The sequence below is a fragment of the Sus scrofa genome, chromosome 2, assembly GCF_000003025.6.
Source record: "Sus scrofa isolate TJ Tabasco breed Duroc chromosome 2, Sscrofa11.1, whole genome shotgun sequence".
Taxonomy (NCBI): domain Eukaryota; kingdom Metazoa; phylum Chordata; class Mammalia; order Artiodactyla; family Suidae; genus Sus; species Sus scrofa.
The window spans coordinates 138,190,329-138,207,188 of NC_010444.4; the positions used below are offsets into that span (position 1 = coordinate 138,190,329).

Below are 16,860 nucleotides of genomic sequence, written 5' to 3' on the forward strand. Positions count from 1 at the left end.
ATTCCATGCACTCCCATGACCTCAGCTGCCGACAGCTCAGGATGACTCCCACGCCTGGGTCTCCACCCCAGGATCCTTGCTCGAGCCCCAGAACTCTGTGTCCAACGGCCCTCAAGACACCTGGATGAATCACAAGCACTTCAACCTCAGGGTGTCCAAAAGCCCTTCGTGTGTCCTGGCAAATCCGTACCTCCCTCCATATCCCTTACTCTCAGAATGGAACCACCATCCACCAGGATGCCCTCCACTAGCACCTCCGTCATCCCGATGTCCCACGCTCCCTAGGTGCCGTCTCCAAGTTCTGCGACGTCTCTTACCTGCTAGACACCCCTCCGTGTGCCACCCTTCTCTCTGTGCCCACCGCCGCTACCATTGAGCAAGCTCTCACCTGGTCTCCTCCTGGTCCCCGACCTTCCTGCCTCCAGTCTTGCCTTATTTTGCATTATCCTCTTCTAGCCTGCTGCTGACACTGACCTGCTTCTCCAGCACCTGCAGGCTTCTTAGCTTGGATCTGGGCCCCGTGGCATGCCTTCCCTTCTCTGTCGTCTACCTCCCCAGGCTTCGGCCAGCTGGACACCTTGAGATCCCACAAGGTCCCCATTTTGCCTGGCTAACTCCTTCTCACACTTCCAGCCCAGAGCAGGTGTCACCTGTCCGGGCCCAGTGCCTCCTGCAGGCTCCCAAGGCCCCAGCTGCCCCTCTCCATAGCACTTCGGTGACTGGCTTACAGGGAGGTCTCTGACGGTGCACTTTTTCAGAGAGAGCCTGGATCTCATTCATTCATCCACCTGGGTCTCCTCAGGCCAGTATTGCCAGGTAATTGGTGGGTGATTAATAGGTGCTCTGGTGGATACCTCCCTCCCTCTCTGGTGACTCTTTGTTTACTTGCCCTGAGATCCTCCAGGGCAGGAATCTTGCCTTTTCTACCTCTTGGTAGCATCTCTCCGGCATGCAGTGCTGCACAGGTGGTTACTGAAGGGAACAGTGAGTGTGTACCAAGATGATGACGGGACCCATCCTGGTTTCCAAGAATCGTTTGGAGCTTAACACAGCCTGCCCCACATGTGTTTGGTTTGGGGCTTGCGTCGATCATCAGAAGACGTGCTCCTTATCTATGGAAATGTTAGCACGCCCGAGGGAGGAGAGGGCGCGCTGCAATGCCGCGGCCAGTGCTGCGCTGGGGAGAGTGTTGTGGGACTCAGCCTAGGACCGGGGAGAGAGCTTCAGGCTCAGGACCCTGCAGACCTCCAGCTCGACGGTGGACGCCGGGAAGGAGGGGCGAAGGGCCGGCGGTGAAGGATCCCGCGGGAGGCGGGAGAGCGGGCGGCCGGGGGCGGGGGACGGGGTGGGGGGGGAGCGGGAGGGGCGGCCGGGAGGCGGGGGCGCGGGCAGCCCGCCCTCGGCCGCTTCCCCGTCCCGCCCCTCGGGCGGCTCCCTGCGCTCCGCGTACTTAACCTGCCGCGCGACGCCGGCGCTCGCACTGCCCCCGCCGCTCGCTCGCCCGCCGTGTCCGGTCCGCGCGGCTTCTCGCTCCATGGCGCTCCTCGGGCGGCTGCTGCCCCTCGCCTTGGCGCTGGCCCTGGGCCCCGCCGCCACCCACGCGGGCCCCGCCAAGTCGCCCTACCAGCTGGTGCTGCAGCACAGCCGCCTCCGGGGTCGGCAGCACGGGTAAGCGGGCGACCCGCCGGGGCGGCCAGGGGACCGTCGGGGCGGGCGGGCTGGCGGCGCCTGGGACAAAGCCCCAACCCAGAGCAGGCGGCGTGGGGCCCCGGGAGGGACCAGCCCTGCAGGAGGTGGAGGGAGGGAGGTGGGGGCGATGGAGGGCAAGTCCGCAGCCAGCACCGTGTAGAGGAAGCGCCTGGGAGAGCTGACCCGCGACCCCGACTCAGGCCAAGAGCGTGGGAGCGATCCCCGGCTTTCAGCCGCTCCCAGAACATGGGAGTGGGCAGCTCTCTGCTCAGAATCACCCTGGGTTGGTGGCCAGGGCAGAGGGGGAGCCCACCCAGGGTGCAGGGCACGTATTCCAGTCCAACCAGGTCCTTGTCCAGTGCCTGCGGATGTGACACTGGGGCCGCACAAGCAGGCAGCGTCCAAGGCCCCCAGGCTGCTGTCCACTTGGCGGGGCCCTGCACCCACCACCTGGGCCCAGACAGTGCTCTCCAAGCCCAGCCAGGGCAGTGCTGCATCTGTCATCCCCCTGTCCCCAGAGCAGGAGGAGGTGCTGGGCCTCAAGCATGTTATGCAAGTGGGGAAACTGAGTCCCTGCACTCCTGCAGAGTGTACTGGAGCTGGATCGGAACTTCTCTTAAAACACCAGCGGGTTTGTAAATTTGGGACATTATCATTGCAGATAATCCTTTGAGACACTGAAGGTGTGTTGGTTTTAGGGGGCAAACCCAGGTAGAAGGTCTGACCAGTAAAGGCCTTGGTCCAGACCAGGCAGACAGAGGTGGACTCTGTCACTACATCAAAAACTAGGCCATCCTGCTTCACACACAGCCAGGCTTTGCCTGGGCACCCAACCTGTATGGTGCACCAACTCCTTTTTTACAACCAGGTAAAACTATGTGTAGATAGTCATGGAGCAGCCCAGATGCCCCGGGGTCTGGCATTTGCACCCACGCGGTGCGCAGGTCACCATGTATGTAACTGAGCAGATGGGTACTCAGATCCAAACTCACCATTGGAAGTGATCAGAAGTCACCTCTGATTGACTAGGGCTTTGCAAAGCCTCGATTCCCCACTCCTTGTTGGGAGGAGTCATTTTTCTCCCCTCTGCCTGTGTGTGGCTTGATGGTCTTACTTGGCCTTTTGGGAGCCCAGGGCTGTGGGGGAGGAGAGGTCTGATGGGCACGAGGCTGGCTCCTCTGCAGAGTGAAAGCCATCCAGGTCACGCTGCTGTCGCAGCCCCTTGCAGGAGAGAGAGAGTGTGGGGCACGTCCCTGGGAATTTAGAGAAGTGAAGACTCGCCTTTGACTTAGGCTGTGCACAGAGGGTGAGGGGGCCAGGCGGAAAGATGAGGCCTCAAGTCAAAATGCGAGCAACTGGCATTTCCATCGTCTGCCCAGCTCACCCTTGTCCCTCCGCCTTTCGTACCAAGGAAGCATGGCATATTTGGCTGCTGCCATGCACCTGGGATGTTTCTGTTCCCTCTGTCTCTTGGCCGCTAAGGCAGGAGAAGGCCTTCAAACCATGCCCTGCAGCACTGTCACCCGTGCATGGCTCTGTGCACTCGCAGTGAGGCTCCCCCAAAGGTGTGACGGGGTTCCAGGAGGAACCATCTCTATGGCAAACCTCCATCCCTTTGAGCCCAGAAGAGTCACAGACCAGCTGAAAATAGGGTTTTTAAAAAACAAAAACCAAAACAAAAAAATGCAAAACTCCTTATTATAAACTTCGGGTGTTAGACACCTTCCTTTCTCCCTCCCCGCTCGATTAGCTGCTTGCAGTGCAGCTGGAAAGGCCTGCAGTGCTCTTGGAGTGGGGGATGGCCCCAGCCGTCCCAGGTGTGCACCCTCCCCCAGAAAAGGCTGGGCATAGGCAGGTGACCTGTGACCAACCCTTGCAGATGCAGTTATGTTGATTCCCATCCATCTGTCCCCGGAACCCTTGCAGGGCTGCCTGGCTTTGCCTATGGTGGTGGTGGGGGGGCACCCTGTGCAAAATGGGTAACGTGGTCGTGCAGACTCCAGCCCGTCCTTCAGAGCTGGTGGGAAGGGAAGTGAGAGCGCTCTGCCGTTTTGGGGAAGCGCAGCCTGTGTGCTCCACGAAGTGACGAGAAACATAACCAGTGGCCCTGCTCGCCCTTTACTGCCGTCACCGTCTTTGCTGTCATCTTCATCACAGCCCAGTGAGCTGTGTTGTGTGTCTTCCCGTGTTTCAGTTGCAGCCACTGCAGCTTGGTGAGGTGGAGGGACTCGGGCCAAACACAGAAAGCTGTTGGGGAAGCAGCGATCTGATGTGGTCTCTTGACTCCCGGCTGTGTCTGTGTTGCTATAGGGAAGGGAAAAAAAACAATGCGGAACGAGAAGTAAAAATGCAGTTACACGTCCAAATATCAACAACCAAAACTGGACTGAATTTTCTGAAGCAGTTGCTTTTCACGTCCAAGTTGAACAGCGGAGCTGTTGTTCTTGAGGCAGGAGGCCCAGAAATGGCATCTCATTTCCATTAAACTTCAGCATGCATTTCCTATGCCTACCCCCCCTACCCTGATGTGAGAGTGTGGGGGTCACAGGGGACCACCCCCCCCGGCCCCTGCTCCTGCCTCAAAGGGCAGCGGCAGTGGAAACTCACTCCGCAGAGGAATGTTGGAGCCACATCTGCAAGAGACCCTGAGGATTCGCCAAACGCCTACGGGACGTTGCAGGCCATTCATCGACAGTAATGGTTTCCTGCTTGGTCAGATAGAAGAAGTTCTGGAATTGTACAGCAATAAACAGCACCTACGGCCTGGAGTGTGGCCAGCACGGCCTCTCTAGGGTTATTTGGGGACCGCTGTAATTTATGAATTCCAGACAGCAAACAGAGAAGCAAGGTGGCTTCTGTAAAAACCCTCTGGAGGCTGCAGGCATTTGGTCAGACCCAGCCAGGAGTGAGGGGCGGGGGCCCTTCTCCCTGCCAGCTGGTGGCTTCCTCTCCAGCCTCAGCTGCTCCCTCCTATGTGCTGGGCCTCCTTGGCCCACTCACTTCTGCCTGCTGATACCCAAACGTAGGCCAAAAGGTGATATCCACATGGCAGAAGAGACAGGGCAGAGAAATGAAGGGTCTGTGTGCTCCCCCCCGAGGCTGTATGTGACTGAGGTTTGAGAATCGACCAGGTTCCTGTAGCCGATAGGACAGGATGGCAGGTGCTGCGCTCAGTACAGTATCCGTGTCTTCCTGAAAAATACCGTGCGTCTCAAATGATGGCGATTGGGCATGTTTGTGCGGTATCAGAGGAAGTGATGTTTAGAACGGCTACCTGGCGCTCTCAGGGCAGAGAGGTTTTGTGAAAACTCTTAGTCTTTTCGCTTTGCTTGCCTGCCTCTGGCTCAGGAAGACCCCCTCCCACTTGTCACCAGATAATCACAGCTGCCGTCTTCCCCGGGGTTCCCACGAAGGTCCTGCCACCAGATGGCCTGAGCAAGGTTTGGGCCAGAACCCGGGACACCAGGTAAAATGTACAAAAACTAAAGCCCACAGCAGTGGGGAAGCAGCCTCCTCAGCAGAACCCTGGGCGTTGGCACGGATGTCCTGCGGATGCTTTTGAGCTGGATGGTTGTGGAAGCCGTATTTTCAACAAGGTCATTCCAAGTTCATCTGCACCCAGCCAGGTGCTCGGCCCCATCTAGAGCTTAAAGAGGAGAACAAGGCAGAACACCTGCCCTCGGGATTCATGGGAAGGTCACCGAAGAGAAGACACGCATGCCTTGATCAGTTTGGGGTTCAGTTTCGTGCCCAGCGTCAGACAAGCGCTGTTTCTCTGGTCAGAGGTGGACAGAAGAGTGTCCCCTGGAGCCTTGGAGGAGGGCCTTCCTGGGGGCGGGTGTGGGGGACTCAAGCCAGGACCTAAGTAGTAACAACTGGGGTCCGGTGAGTGAGGTCTCCTGACAGCACCAGCTGGACTCCCTGGTTTCCAGGGTGGGCGCTCCCCGCAGGCCACGTTGGGAGCCAGAGGCGCCTGGCAGGTGCTGGGCCTGGACCTCATGACCATAGGACTGGCGGTGCCCCCTGGGAGGCCAAGTTCAAGCCTGTGGACATTTGGGCTCCGTGTGGAGTGGGGGTGCCGAGCAAGGCTGGGGGCTTCTCTTAGAGCTGCTGTTCTTAGCAAGCACGCCACTTTTATCTGGCTGCTCTGCTCAATCAATAGCATCAGCCTAAACATTTTAAGATGTTTTTATTTACACCGACCAAGTGTCTGTGTCAAGGAAGAATGGCTAAATGCAGTCACATCACTGTCTGAGATGGTCTTTGATGGTTGTGAAATTTGGGGGAGTGTTTTCGGGCGGCTGATGGAAATCTAGGTCCCAAGGGCCAAAGGGTACCCCCAAGCCAGCCCCGGGTACCAGGACTGAAATGACTGTATTTTCTCCCTACCTGGAACATTCTGGTGATGCTGGGGGGCCCACATGGTGGGAAGGACATGGTCGTGGGCCGACCTGGTGCCCATCCTGCTAACATGGCACCTTTTTTTTTTTAAGCCCCAATGTGTGCGCCGTGCAGAAGCTTATTGGCACCAACAAGAAGTACTTCACCAACTGCAAGCAGTGGTACCAGCGGAAGATCTGCGGCAAATCAACGTGAGTACCTGTAACCACCCAAGACCACCAGCCACCGAGGGGGTCACGCTGGGTGTGCTTGGGCTACAGGTGCCGCGGACATGGGCCAGCCTGCTGGAAGGTTGGACTGCCCAAGGAGCCATGCAGCTGCGTGTACAAGCATGTCAGGGAACTGTGTGCTTGGGAGTGGCATGTTTAGTAAGCTGGCCAATTTTGTTTTGGCTTTTTAAGGCCCCCGACAAGTCTTGGATACATTTTTCAGGGCTGATTTGGGATCACAGGAAGCATGAAACATCATGTATGCGCGCCCACGCGAGTGCGTTCATGCTTCTTAATCCCCACTAAATGATACAAATAGTCAGTGGAGAAGCCAGCAGCTTCTGACTCAGGGAAAGAAAGCCCATTGGTGAACTTATTATACACGGTTTGCAATCCAAAGTCAACATCCCTGGGAGTTCCCGTCACGGCTCAGTGGTTAAGGAATCCTACTAGGAACCATGAGGTTGCGGGTTTGATCCCTGCCCTTGCTCGGTGGGTTAAGGATCCAGCGTTGCCATGAGCTGTGGTGTAGGTCGCAGACACGGCTCGGATCCCACATTTCTGTGGCTTTGGTATAGGCCGGCGGCTACAGCTCCGATTGGACCTCTAGCCTGGCAACCTCCATATGCCGCGGGAGCAGCCCAAGAAATGGCAAAAAGACAAAATAAACAAACAAAAAAACAAAGTAAACATCCCCAAAGACCTAGAGTACATGGAAATATGCAGTAACAACGGGACAGTGTAGCATGTGAAAGAACATAGGGTCAGACGCCCTGATTCAAAGGCTGGCTCTGCCACTCACCTGGGCACGTAGTGAGTGGCTGGGCTCTGCCTCTCACCTGGGCAACTTTGGAACTGTCAATGGCCTCATCTATAAATGCAAACAACAGTAGGACTACTTTATGGACTTGCTGTGAAGATTGAATGAAATAATGCGCAGAAGGGCCTAAATACAAGGTCTGGCACATAGTAGGTGCTCAGTAAATGCTACCTGCTGTTAATTGCAGATGGCAGGCACACAGACAGAAGGGAGAGTGCCAGGGGGTGTGGACCAGGGTGGTTACAGCAGGGCCTGTTGATGCCTTTATCGGCATGGAGCAAGGAGGCATTCACCCCAGCTGCCCTGCTGCCTGCTTGTTCTGACAGACTTCCCAGGGAAACCTAATCTGGTTTGGCACCAGCCATCCAAAGATCTCAAAGCTGGTTCTCCCTTCCAGATGGGAAGATGTGCTCTGCAGAATTCCCTGAGCCACGTGTGAAGGCCTGAGCGTCCTCTTATCTGCATGAAAAGAGGGTTAAGGGATGCGAAGCCGCTATCTTGAACCCTTCCCATGTTAGGGATTTTTAAATGCATTGCTTCTGATTTGCTTTTCAGCAGATGTCTCCTCTAAATGAAGGAAGGGGAAACCCGCTTTCCTTAAAATGTACGTGGACGTAAATAGCCCAGCTTGTGACCTGGACTGTGTCCTAGCAGTTCTCCATCAGGAAATTGTGGGTCAGAGCAGAGGTGGGACGAGACCTGCAGCTCCCTGGGAGCCTGTTGAGGGCAGGGCCAGGACAGCTGGTTCCTTCCCACTTGACTGAGTCCAGACTCAAAGCCAAGAGGTGAGGGGTCTGGGAGGACCCACCTCCCAGGTTCAGGGAACAGACACTCAGCCAGAATTCCTGCTGCTGTGGACCAAAAGATTATGCAAATTCTATGCCACATGTCCTTCTTTGGTGTCCAAGCTGGAAAAAAAAGAAAAGAAAAGGATTCCTCTGATACTCTTTGACTTTTCCCATGTATGTATGTTGTCTACTAAAATAAACAGTTAATTACTTAATTTAACACAAAGCCAGGCCCCATATAATTTCTTCTTCTTGGAAGGTGACCAAAGCCCTTTCCCCAAGCATCTGCTCTTTCATATCTCAGAGCCCTGGGTTTCAAGAGGCCATTTTTTTTGTTAGTTCTGGTTTCCCTAAAAATGGGACCCACATTGGATGTCAGTGGTATTTTGGGGTGGCCCTGTGTTGAAGCCTTTGCCTGGCTGGTTAATAGCAGCTTAGGGATGTTCCCCAGCAGTTCCCAGGCTGACCCTGCTGTGGGTCATGTGTCGCCTTGGCTTGTGGGCTCTTGGTACCCATGCCTTTCTCCGCTGGTGGGCCAGGTTGGGAACAGCTGTATGTTGGCCAGATGTTCTTGATGATGGGTCCTCAAGACGCGGTGCTGCAGCACCAGTGAGCACATGGGAGCCCAGACACCGGGCAGAGGAATGGGCGGACTGGCATGGGCGAGGGAACCAAGGTGTGAAGCGGAGCCAAGCAGCGCCCAGGGCCCAACCTCAGCCACTGAGCTGGACTTACAAAGCCAGAAGGGCCTGATCTGCCCCTCTGGCTCTTCTGCATGCACTTGCTTTGGGGCAGCTTCAAAAAGAGGAAATAGGGATAGGAAATCATGAGTTGGTTTAAAACTTTGTGATCCGGGATAGGAAGGTCCCTTCCTGGCACATCACGTGCAGCGTCAGGAAGGTGAAGCTGACTTGGAAGCAGCCCAGGGAACTGAGGGAGCAGAAGGGGAAGTGACAGGACTCATCTCCGTCTCTCAGCCGCAGAGCTGAGACCCAGCAGCCCCGCCGTTCGCTTGTGCCGGGGACTGAGTTCCAGGAAGGAGCTGCCCTCTGAGCCCCAGGAGATCAGTGCCCTGGCTGGTCAGAAGGGGAGCGGAGAGGCTGAGCTGGCTGGAGTTCAGGTCTCCCCTGGTGCATGGACTTGGGGGAGACCTTCCTGGGAAGCGGAGCGTGGGGGTGCTTGGACCGAAGAGAGCCGTCTTGGGATGGGGTCAGGGGTCAGCCTGGGCAGTGGGAACTGCCTCCGCCCGGCCCCAGGGAAGAGGCTGGAGCAAGAGATGTGTGCTGGGATGAAAGGGAGCACAGTGTCGCAGGGAAAGAGGTGGCATGGGTCACCAAGGGCCCAAGACCTGCAGGACAGTTTGAACTCCAAAGCAGATAAGTAGCACTAAGTATGGGGCCAAGAGATCAGGACTTGGCTGCCTCAGGTCACAGGGAGACCCGGGAGCCTGGAGCCGATGTCTGCTGCTGGGAGTTCCTGACTCCACCCCCATCGATGGAGGGAGGGGACAGGCCACTCTGGGCACCCAGCACTCCTGTCAGGCCACTGCATCCATCTCTTCAGACAATAGCTTTTCTGCGTGTTCATGGGGTCTTGGTGTTATACGTAGATTTTGTGGCAGCAACTTTAATGACTGTTATTACTTGGAAATTTGCGTGAGCTTCTATTTCAGATGCTAAAGCGAACCCCAGTGATAGAGCAGCTCATCACCAAAGAGGGCTGTGGGGAGACCGCTTGGGGATTTGGGGCATCCGTCTGCTCTGAACCGTAAGGTTTTTCACTCCCAGCCTCGGAAGCAGGGGTGCAAGGACTGCAGTCGGCAAGCCTGCGGCCTCTGACAAGCCTCCTTTGTATGAGCCCTGGCAAGAGGGGGAGGCCTGTGGAACAGCCAGGTCGGAGCTGACATCACGGGGTGTAATAATCACACAGGCGTTTGGGCATCCTAAACGTGGCACAGGGAGGGCCCCGCAGGAGCTGGCAGGTAGAGTGGCAGCTGATGGTTCCAGACAGCGACATCAGAAGCAGCACCTTCCCAAGCGCAGTAGCCTTTCGCTGGAGCCCAGATGAGCTGGCAGGCCACGCCCCTTTCTTGAGCCCCAGGCATCGCTTTGCCTGAAGGCTGGAGTATTAATGCTTCAGCACTGTGTTCACGCTTAGACCTTTCACGTCTGCCCAAGCCAGCTGGTATATGGTCCAGCTTTCCATCAGCTGGCAAAGCAATTTCTAATAGCTCTTTTGTCGTTATTGTCTTTTTAGGGCTGCACCTACAGTATGTGGAGGTTCCTAGGCTACGGGTCCAATTGGAGCTGTAGCCAGTGGCCTACGCCACAGCCACAGCAATGCTGGATCTGAGCTGTGTCTGTGATGTACGCCACAGCTCATGGCTACACTGGATCCTTAACCCCCTGAGTGAGGCCAGGAATCAAACCCGCATTCTCATGGATGCTAGACAGGTTCATTAACCTCTGAGCCATGAGAGAACTCCATATTTCCGGTAGATCTTATTCAGCCCAGGCACCCAGGGGCACCTGCAGAGACCCCGAGAGCCTGCCTTTCCTGTATCCCACAATCTTGTTTACAAGAGGAAAGAGAAGAAGATGGCAAGAAGCCATCTGGCGATGCCAAGGTGTCCCCAGACCCACGCCACCCCTCCTTCCCTGTTTCATAGTCCCTGTGCAGCCCCCTGGGACCCCATGGATAACCTGCTCTGAAATAACAGATGTCACATACACCAAACACCTCTCTTGTGCAGGGCTTCCTGCAGGTTCTGTCCCATTCTGTAAAGTGCTGGGAGGCAGCTTAGCTGACAGGGAATCTTGTTGGTTGAGTATTTTCGTGAATCCATATACCCTTGGTGGCCGGGCCCTCTGGGAGGGAGAATAAGACCCCTAGAGATGTTCACATCCTCACTCCAGCCTGTGAATATCTTACCTTAAGGGGAAAAGGGATTTTGCAGGTATAATTACGTGAAGGATCTTGGGGAGTTGTTGGTGGTGGGGGGGGCTCTGTCCTGAATTATCAGATGCGTCCATCTCAGTCATAAGCATCCTTATAGGAGACAGGCAGGAGGGTCAGAGTCAGAGAAGGAGATAGGACAGTGGCACCTTGGAGTGGGAGTAGTGTGCCCACGAGCCAAGAAATGCGGGTGGCCTCTTGAGCAGGAGGAGACAAGGAACAGCTTCTCCCCTGGAGCCTCTGGAAGGAGCGCTGCCTTTGACCTGAGCCTTGGAAGGCCACCGTGTACCTCCAACATCCAGAGTTGTAAGGAAGTTAATTTGTGTGATTTTTAAGTCACCAAGTTAGCCGTCATTTGCTCCAGCCACAGTGGCCCCATCTAGCAGGTTCTGGAGCTGTGTGGTGGGGGTTTTCCGTCTCACCGTGTGGTGCGATCAGGCGTCTCAGGCAGGGTGTTGCTTTCAGTGGGGTTATTCACCTCGCTTCGCTTTTCAAGCCCAGACCTGGAGTTTTTTAAGAAGAAGCTCCGCAACCGGGAGTAGAATAAACAGCTTTTCCTGGGTTAGCTTTTCCTGGGTTAGCTTGCTTCCGTCTCACAGTCACCCTTTTGGGTCAGTGTGATCCTCAGCCCATTTCCAGAGGGGAAGCCTGAGGCTCGGGAAGCCTGAGCAGCCTGCTCTGAGTCCTGTGCGGGTGAGCTGGCGAGGTCCAGTTACTCTTCATGCTGCTCCCGGCAAGAACCAAGCTGAGCAGCTCCTGCTGGTGACGGGGGGAGAGCCACAGGTCAGCAGCCCTAGAGTGCCTGGGTCACCTGCTCCCATCGCTCTCTTCAGCCCCCAAACCTGTGACCTTGGGTCCTAGGGACAAGGCCTCCTCAGGTAGGGGCTCGTAGCAGAGGCCCTTTGGCCCAGAGCCACCCACCTTCTGGCTGTCTACTCCCAGCCTGGTGGTCATTCTGAACCCCGGCTGCAAGGGGGCTCTCCCCCCAGGCAGATGGAGGGCGTGGGAACTGAGGAGGCACAGTCAGCCTCCAGGAGCCCCCCCCAAAACCCTCACACACCGCATGCACCCTGACTGTCACCAAAACGACGTATCTTCCAAAGGCTCCGTCTCATCCCTCAGCAAGCAGGACCCTGGTGAAGGAGATAGTGGGGGGGGTCTTTGGTGGTAGACAGCAGGTTAAAACAAGCCCCTTTTTGAAAGCAGGGCGCTCAAGATTTTGATTTTCTCCTGGGAGGCTCAAGGGAGCCCAACTGAGCTCAGAAAACGAACCCGTCCGGGCAGGCGGCGTGGGGGCAGGGCGAGTGTCTAGACGACACCCATCTGTTTGCTCTGTGATTCCTTGGAGATCCTGACACGCTGGATGGTTTCCCTTCGGTCACAGGGAACTGGCTCTCAGGCTCCATTCCTTACTCTGCTGCTTCAGAGTCTAGGTCATTCCTAGGCGTTGGCAGCCCTCACAGCTGCCAAAACCATGAAGCGCACTTGGAAGAGAGCGATTGTTGGAACTCATTATATTAAACCAGTGCTCCCGTCTTTGCGCGGTCACGAGTTCAAATGTTGGAGGGGAACGGAGAGGAGCTTTCCAAGCGCTTTCTGTTCTCAGATCTTGCGCTGACACTGCCTCTGTGCCACCTCCTCCAAAGCCTGCCTCTTTCAAATGCCCTCCTAGATCGGGCACCTTCTCTGACTTACTTCTTGACGTTGCTCTTCTGGCCTGGCAAACGGAACAACAAAGTCAGCGTCTCATTGCCCTAGGGGAGAGGCTTCTTTCTGAGGTTTTTACTTAATGGACTGTGTCCGGCCAAGGAGCAGCCGGGAGCCTTTCATCAGAGCGGCTTTTGCTGATCAGATTCGATTCAGACACCAGCACGTTGGTTCTCCCTGTGCAGGGGAGCCAAGGACCTGGGCAGACACAGGTGGAGGCTCCCTGTGGTTTCTGCCCTTTCCTGCGTTCATCCTAGAGAGAGGGTCTCAGAACCACGCCTCTGAGATTGCCCCAGCTCCGTCCCCACAGCCTGTGTGTTCACCCCAGGGGCAGAGCCCAGGGAAGGTGGCACAGACTTGGGAGATGGGCATGCGAGTCCAGAAATGTTTGGTCTGGATCACCTCCAGGGGCTGTCTTCTCGGTCTGCAGATTGCAGCTGCCCCCCGCTTCTCTGGGGCCGTGCAGGCTGCTTCTGAGAAGAGCTGGTCTTGTCGGGACCCCTGGGCAGGGAAACTGCCAGCTGTGGAAGCAGTTCCATTCCTTAGGCTGAGAGTGAGACGCCTGGCTCACCTCTGGCACCTGGGAGAAGGTAGCAGAAGGCGGAAAGGGGCAGCTGCGCATCAAAATTAGGTGAAGGCTTCCTGGCAGGGAGCCCCCTGGGCTAACCAGGAAAAAGCCTTTGGCTGGGGGCTGAGCCCTTGCGAGGGTGGTGTGCCCCCTCCCCCAGCCTCTGCAGGACACGGGTACAGAAGACGCCGGGAGAGCAGAGGCCGTGAGCGCGGGCAGGGCTCAGCTCTGGTCACGTCAGAGGGACCACCTGCATCCTCTCCACGTGAGACTTTCCAAAGCAGTCTCTCCTTCCCCCAGATCTGTGCATTGTCAAGAGTGGTCTGGACTCGGTGGAATGTGAGAAGCATCCCGGGCCTGCCCCTCCCCAGCTGCCGTCAGGAACCACCCCCCCTCCCCCGCCCCACACCCCAGAGCTCTTGCTCTGTGCTTCCACCCTGAGTTTCCCTCTCCACACGAAGACATCCCGGCTTTTATCTGTCCCTGCTCCCCCACCCACCCGGTAGCCCCAGTTCCTCCTGTCCCTGCCCCCCACCCCACCCCCGCCTCCCGGTCCCCCCACGTGGCCACAGGAAGCAGTACATCACCCTCGGGGAGCAGGCATTCTGTGCACCTCAGTGAAATCCTGGTGAGGCCCCGGGGCTGTTGAGCTCTCTTGTGGCTTTTTGGGCTGACACCTTGGAAGAAGAGGTTTTGGACCTGGAGTGTGCAGCCCTGTGGGCATGGGGGACGCCAGAGATGAGAAGGGCATTGAGGACAAAACCCCTCCTCCCACGGTGCTTCTCCAGCTCCAGGGAAGTGTCACCCAGACATTTTTAGAAAGAAGCTAAGCTTTGGGGGATTGGACCAAATCCCACTTCCTCAACCCCAGCCACAGAGCTCTGGTATTTATCAGAGAAAGCCCCGGATTCCATGGATCACGTTCCCCCGTCCTGCAGGCTCAAGGCTCGCGGCGCTCTCGAGGTTTAGCTACTACAAGAAGCTGGCAGACTCTTCTGCTTTGAAAGAGTGCTTCTCTGCCCCCTCCTGCCTCAAAATAACCACTGGCTGGGATCGGGGGTGTGAGACTGGAAGGTGCCTTAGAGCTCCTCTAGTTTAACTTGACCTCGTTGTACAGATTGGGAAACAGAGACCCAGAGAGAGAAAGGGGCTTTCAGGGCCACCCTGCCAGTTCCTGATGGGTGACAAGCCTCGTCTCCTGATTCCAGCACTGTTTAGTGACACGGTGCTGCCTTCAAAAGGCGGTGAAGCAGTCGAGTCTCACTTTGGTTGCAGAAGATGCCTGATTTCCAAAGTTAAAACCGGGGGTCCGTCAGGGTCAGTCCTGAGGCCACCGGCCCATGTGTGGCCCTTTAAAGTAGGGTCGAAGCGTCAGAAAGGAATGAGATTGGAAGAGGATGGAAAAGGAGGCAGAGGGGGCCAGGAGGATGGAGAGGGCTGGGCAGCGAGGGATGTGTGTGTGGCTCTTACTCCTCAGTCATTTTCCTGGGGGTTCTCTTCTGGCAAAGTGGCACTCTTAGCTCCCTGGCAGCCCGGGAATCCTAATTAATCTGTCTCTGAACCACCCCCCTGGGGAAAGAGTGAACCAGGTTCCATCTTCGTACGACTCTCCAGGGCTTTCCTGAGACGGCGCCGACGGAATCAGTAAAAGCAGAACGTCCCGGGCTCCTTGAGCGCGCCCTGCCCTCCCCGCCTCCAAGCCCCCGCTCCTGCCCCATCCGCCTGTCCTGAAACCTCCGGGAGAGGCTGTGTGAGCGGTTCTGCGGTCTCTCCCCTGCAGTGCAAGGCTGACTTCTTTCCTAGGGGCAGGACATGGCTCTTGGTGTCTGGTTCCAGGGCTGCAGGGGTGCTGGGCTCACACCAAAGCTGCAGGGGTGGTTTCAGCAGGACGTGAGGATTTGATACGAAGCAGGTCTTCTTGGAACACTGACTTTCTTGTGATGGCCTTTGCGCGTTTCTGTCCCTGGGTTTCCCCCAAATGCTGGGTTTGCTGAAGCTTCGTGTCGCAGACTCCAGAAGGTGGTACATGTTCCACGGTGGACTCCTCTGAGTTAGGAAAAGGGACATTTTTAAGTCTTCCTTCCAAATGACTTCAAAGTTTAAAACCACACGCTGCCGGTCTGGTTCATCCAAATTCTAAAAATCTTGCAAACTGGCAACAACCGTTGCCTCCTGAAGGATGGTGAGATGGTTGAGGAGTGTATATATTTACTATATAATCCTTTGTATATTTGCAATTTGAAACCCTGTAAATGCTTTCATTGGTTAAAATGTTTGTTTTTAAAGCAACAGAATAACAAGTGTCTTGCTAAGAAGAGCTTTGTTTTTATATTAAAGTTTGGTTGCGAAGACTGAGAAAAACCTGACATCATATATAGGCCACCCTTCTTGGTTACTAAGTCTGAGGGCTAGAAGACCGTGGGAAATGTAATCCAGTGACCGTCGCACAATACATGTGTGCGTTTTACGGATGAGGACACTGAGACGCAGAGAGGAGGCAGGACTGGCTGGACGGGTCCCAGTTAGTTCACAGCAGACTCGGAGCCAGAAAGATCCAGGGCTCCGTCTCCTCTCTGTGCCTCGTGAGACGCTACCCACCGGGTTCCCCGTGAATTTCGCAGGAGGTAAATTTCAGTGGGAATGTTTTCTGCTCCCACTGTGAATATGCTGCACGGTCTTCTGACTGTATCCTGTGTGCATTGTGGTAAGTGACAGGGACCACTGGGCACTTGCACAAAGCTGAGGAGGCATGGCAAGCGCCCTGCCGATGAAGGCGCTGAGCCTGTGATCTCGCCTGAGAGCTGGCTGTGTCCCCCATCATGCCCCTTTCTGGAGAGAGGACTGATGCCAGGGAGGAGGAGGGAAGCCCTGCCTAATACACGCGTGTGTCTCGTTGCAGAGTCATCAGCTACGAGTGCTGTCCAGGATATGAGAAGGTCCCGGAGAGAAGGGCTGCCCGGCAGGTGACTGAGTCTGACCCGTGGGCGGGAACGGAGGGGAAGGAGGGAGGGAGGCATGCCCACGTCAAGGGCAGCAGAGTCTGCCCGGGGTCCCAGGGAAGAGGCGCCATGCCAGGGCCAGAGGATGGAGGCTGGAAACAGCAAATTTCCTACGCGGTGCCTTCCTTGTCGCCGGTACAAGTAGCCCTGAGCACACTGGCCACTCAGACGCCTATCCTGACCTGCCTGTACCTCTGCACCAGGCGCAGGCTGCCGGCCTTGTCCTCCAGCCGGGCTGATTGTCCGCACATCAGCGTTTCTGCTCAGCCCTGCTGGAGGCGGATGGGGTGTGGGAACACTGAGCCACCCCGCCTCACTGTTGGGACCTGACTCCCTGGGACGCATAGGGGCGGGTGCGACAGGCCGGCTGGGCTTCCCCAAAGTCCGCCAAGGGCCCCACAGATGGCCAGGCGGGCCCTCAGACAGCGTGGCACCTATGAATTTACCAGATCCTTCCTTTAATCCCTCGCACCCCTGGGGACAGTGCAGAGGAGGGTTTGTTGTGCCCTTGAAATCCTGGCTGCTTCATGAGTCGAGAATGTGAGACTGAGCCGGAAAGGAAGGGGCAGTTCGGTGGGTGCCGAGGGCACGAGGGAGGTGTGGTTGGGACAGGAGGGCAGCGGCAGGACAGGAGGAAATGTGCAGATGGGAAAAGAGGTGACCCGAAGGGGGAGCCCAGCCTCTGGGTCTTAACTTCACGCCCTTTGCAAGGAACCCAAGGTCC

At 56.4% G+C, this 16,860-nt stretch overlaps 1 protein-coding gene across 1 annotated transcript in view; it reads left to right on the forward strand.

Annotated features, from left to right (window-relative positions):
• Positions 1,465-16,860, forward strand: part of TGFBI (transforming growth factor beta induced) — a 33,581-nt gene continuing 18,185 nt past the window's right edge. Inside the window, 4 exon segments of the mRNA XM_021084784.1 lie at positions 1,465-1,668; positions 6,183-6,281; positions 16,037-16,071; positions 16,074-16,100. Of these exon segments, the coding sequence (XP_020940443.1) occupies positions 1,535-1,668; positions 6,183-6,281; positions 16,037-16,071; positions 16,074-16,100 (295 nt within the window). The 5' untranslated portion in view covers positions 1,465-1,534.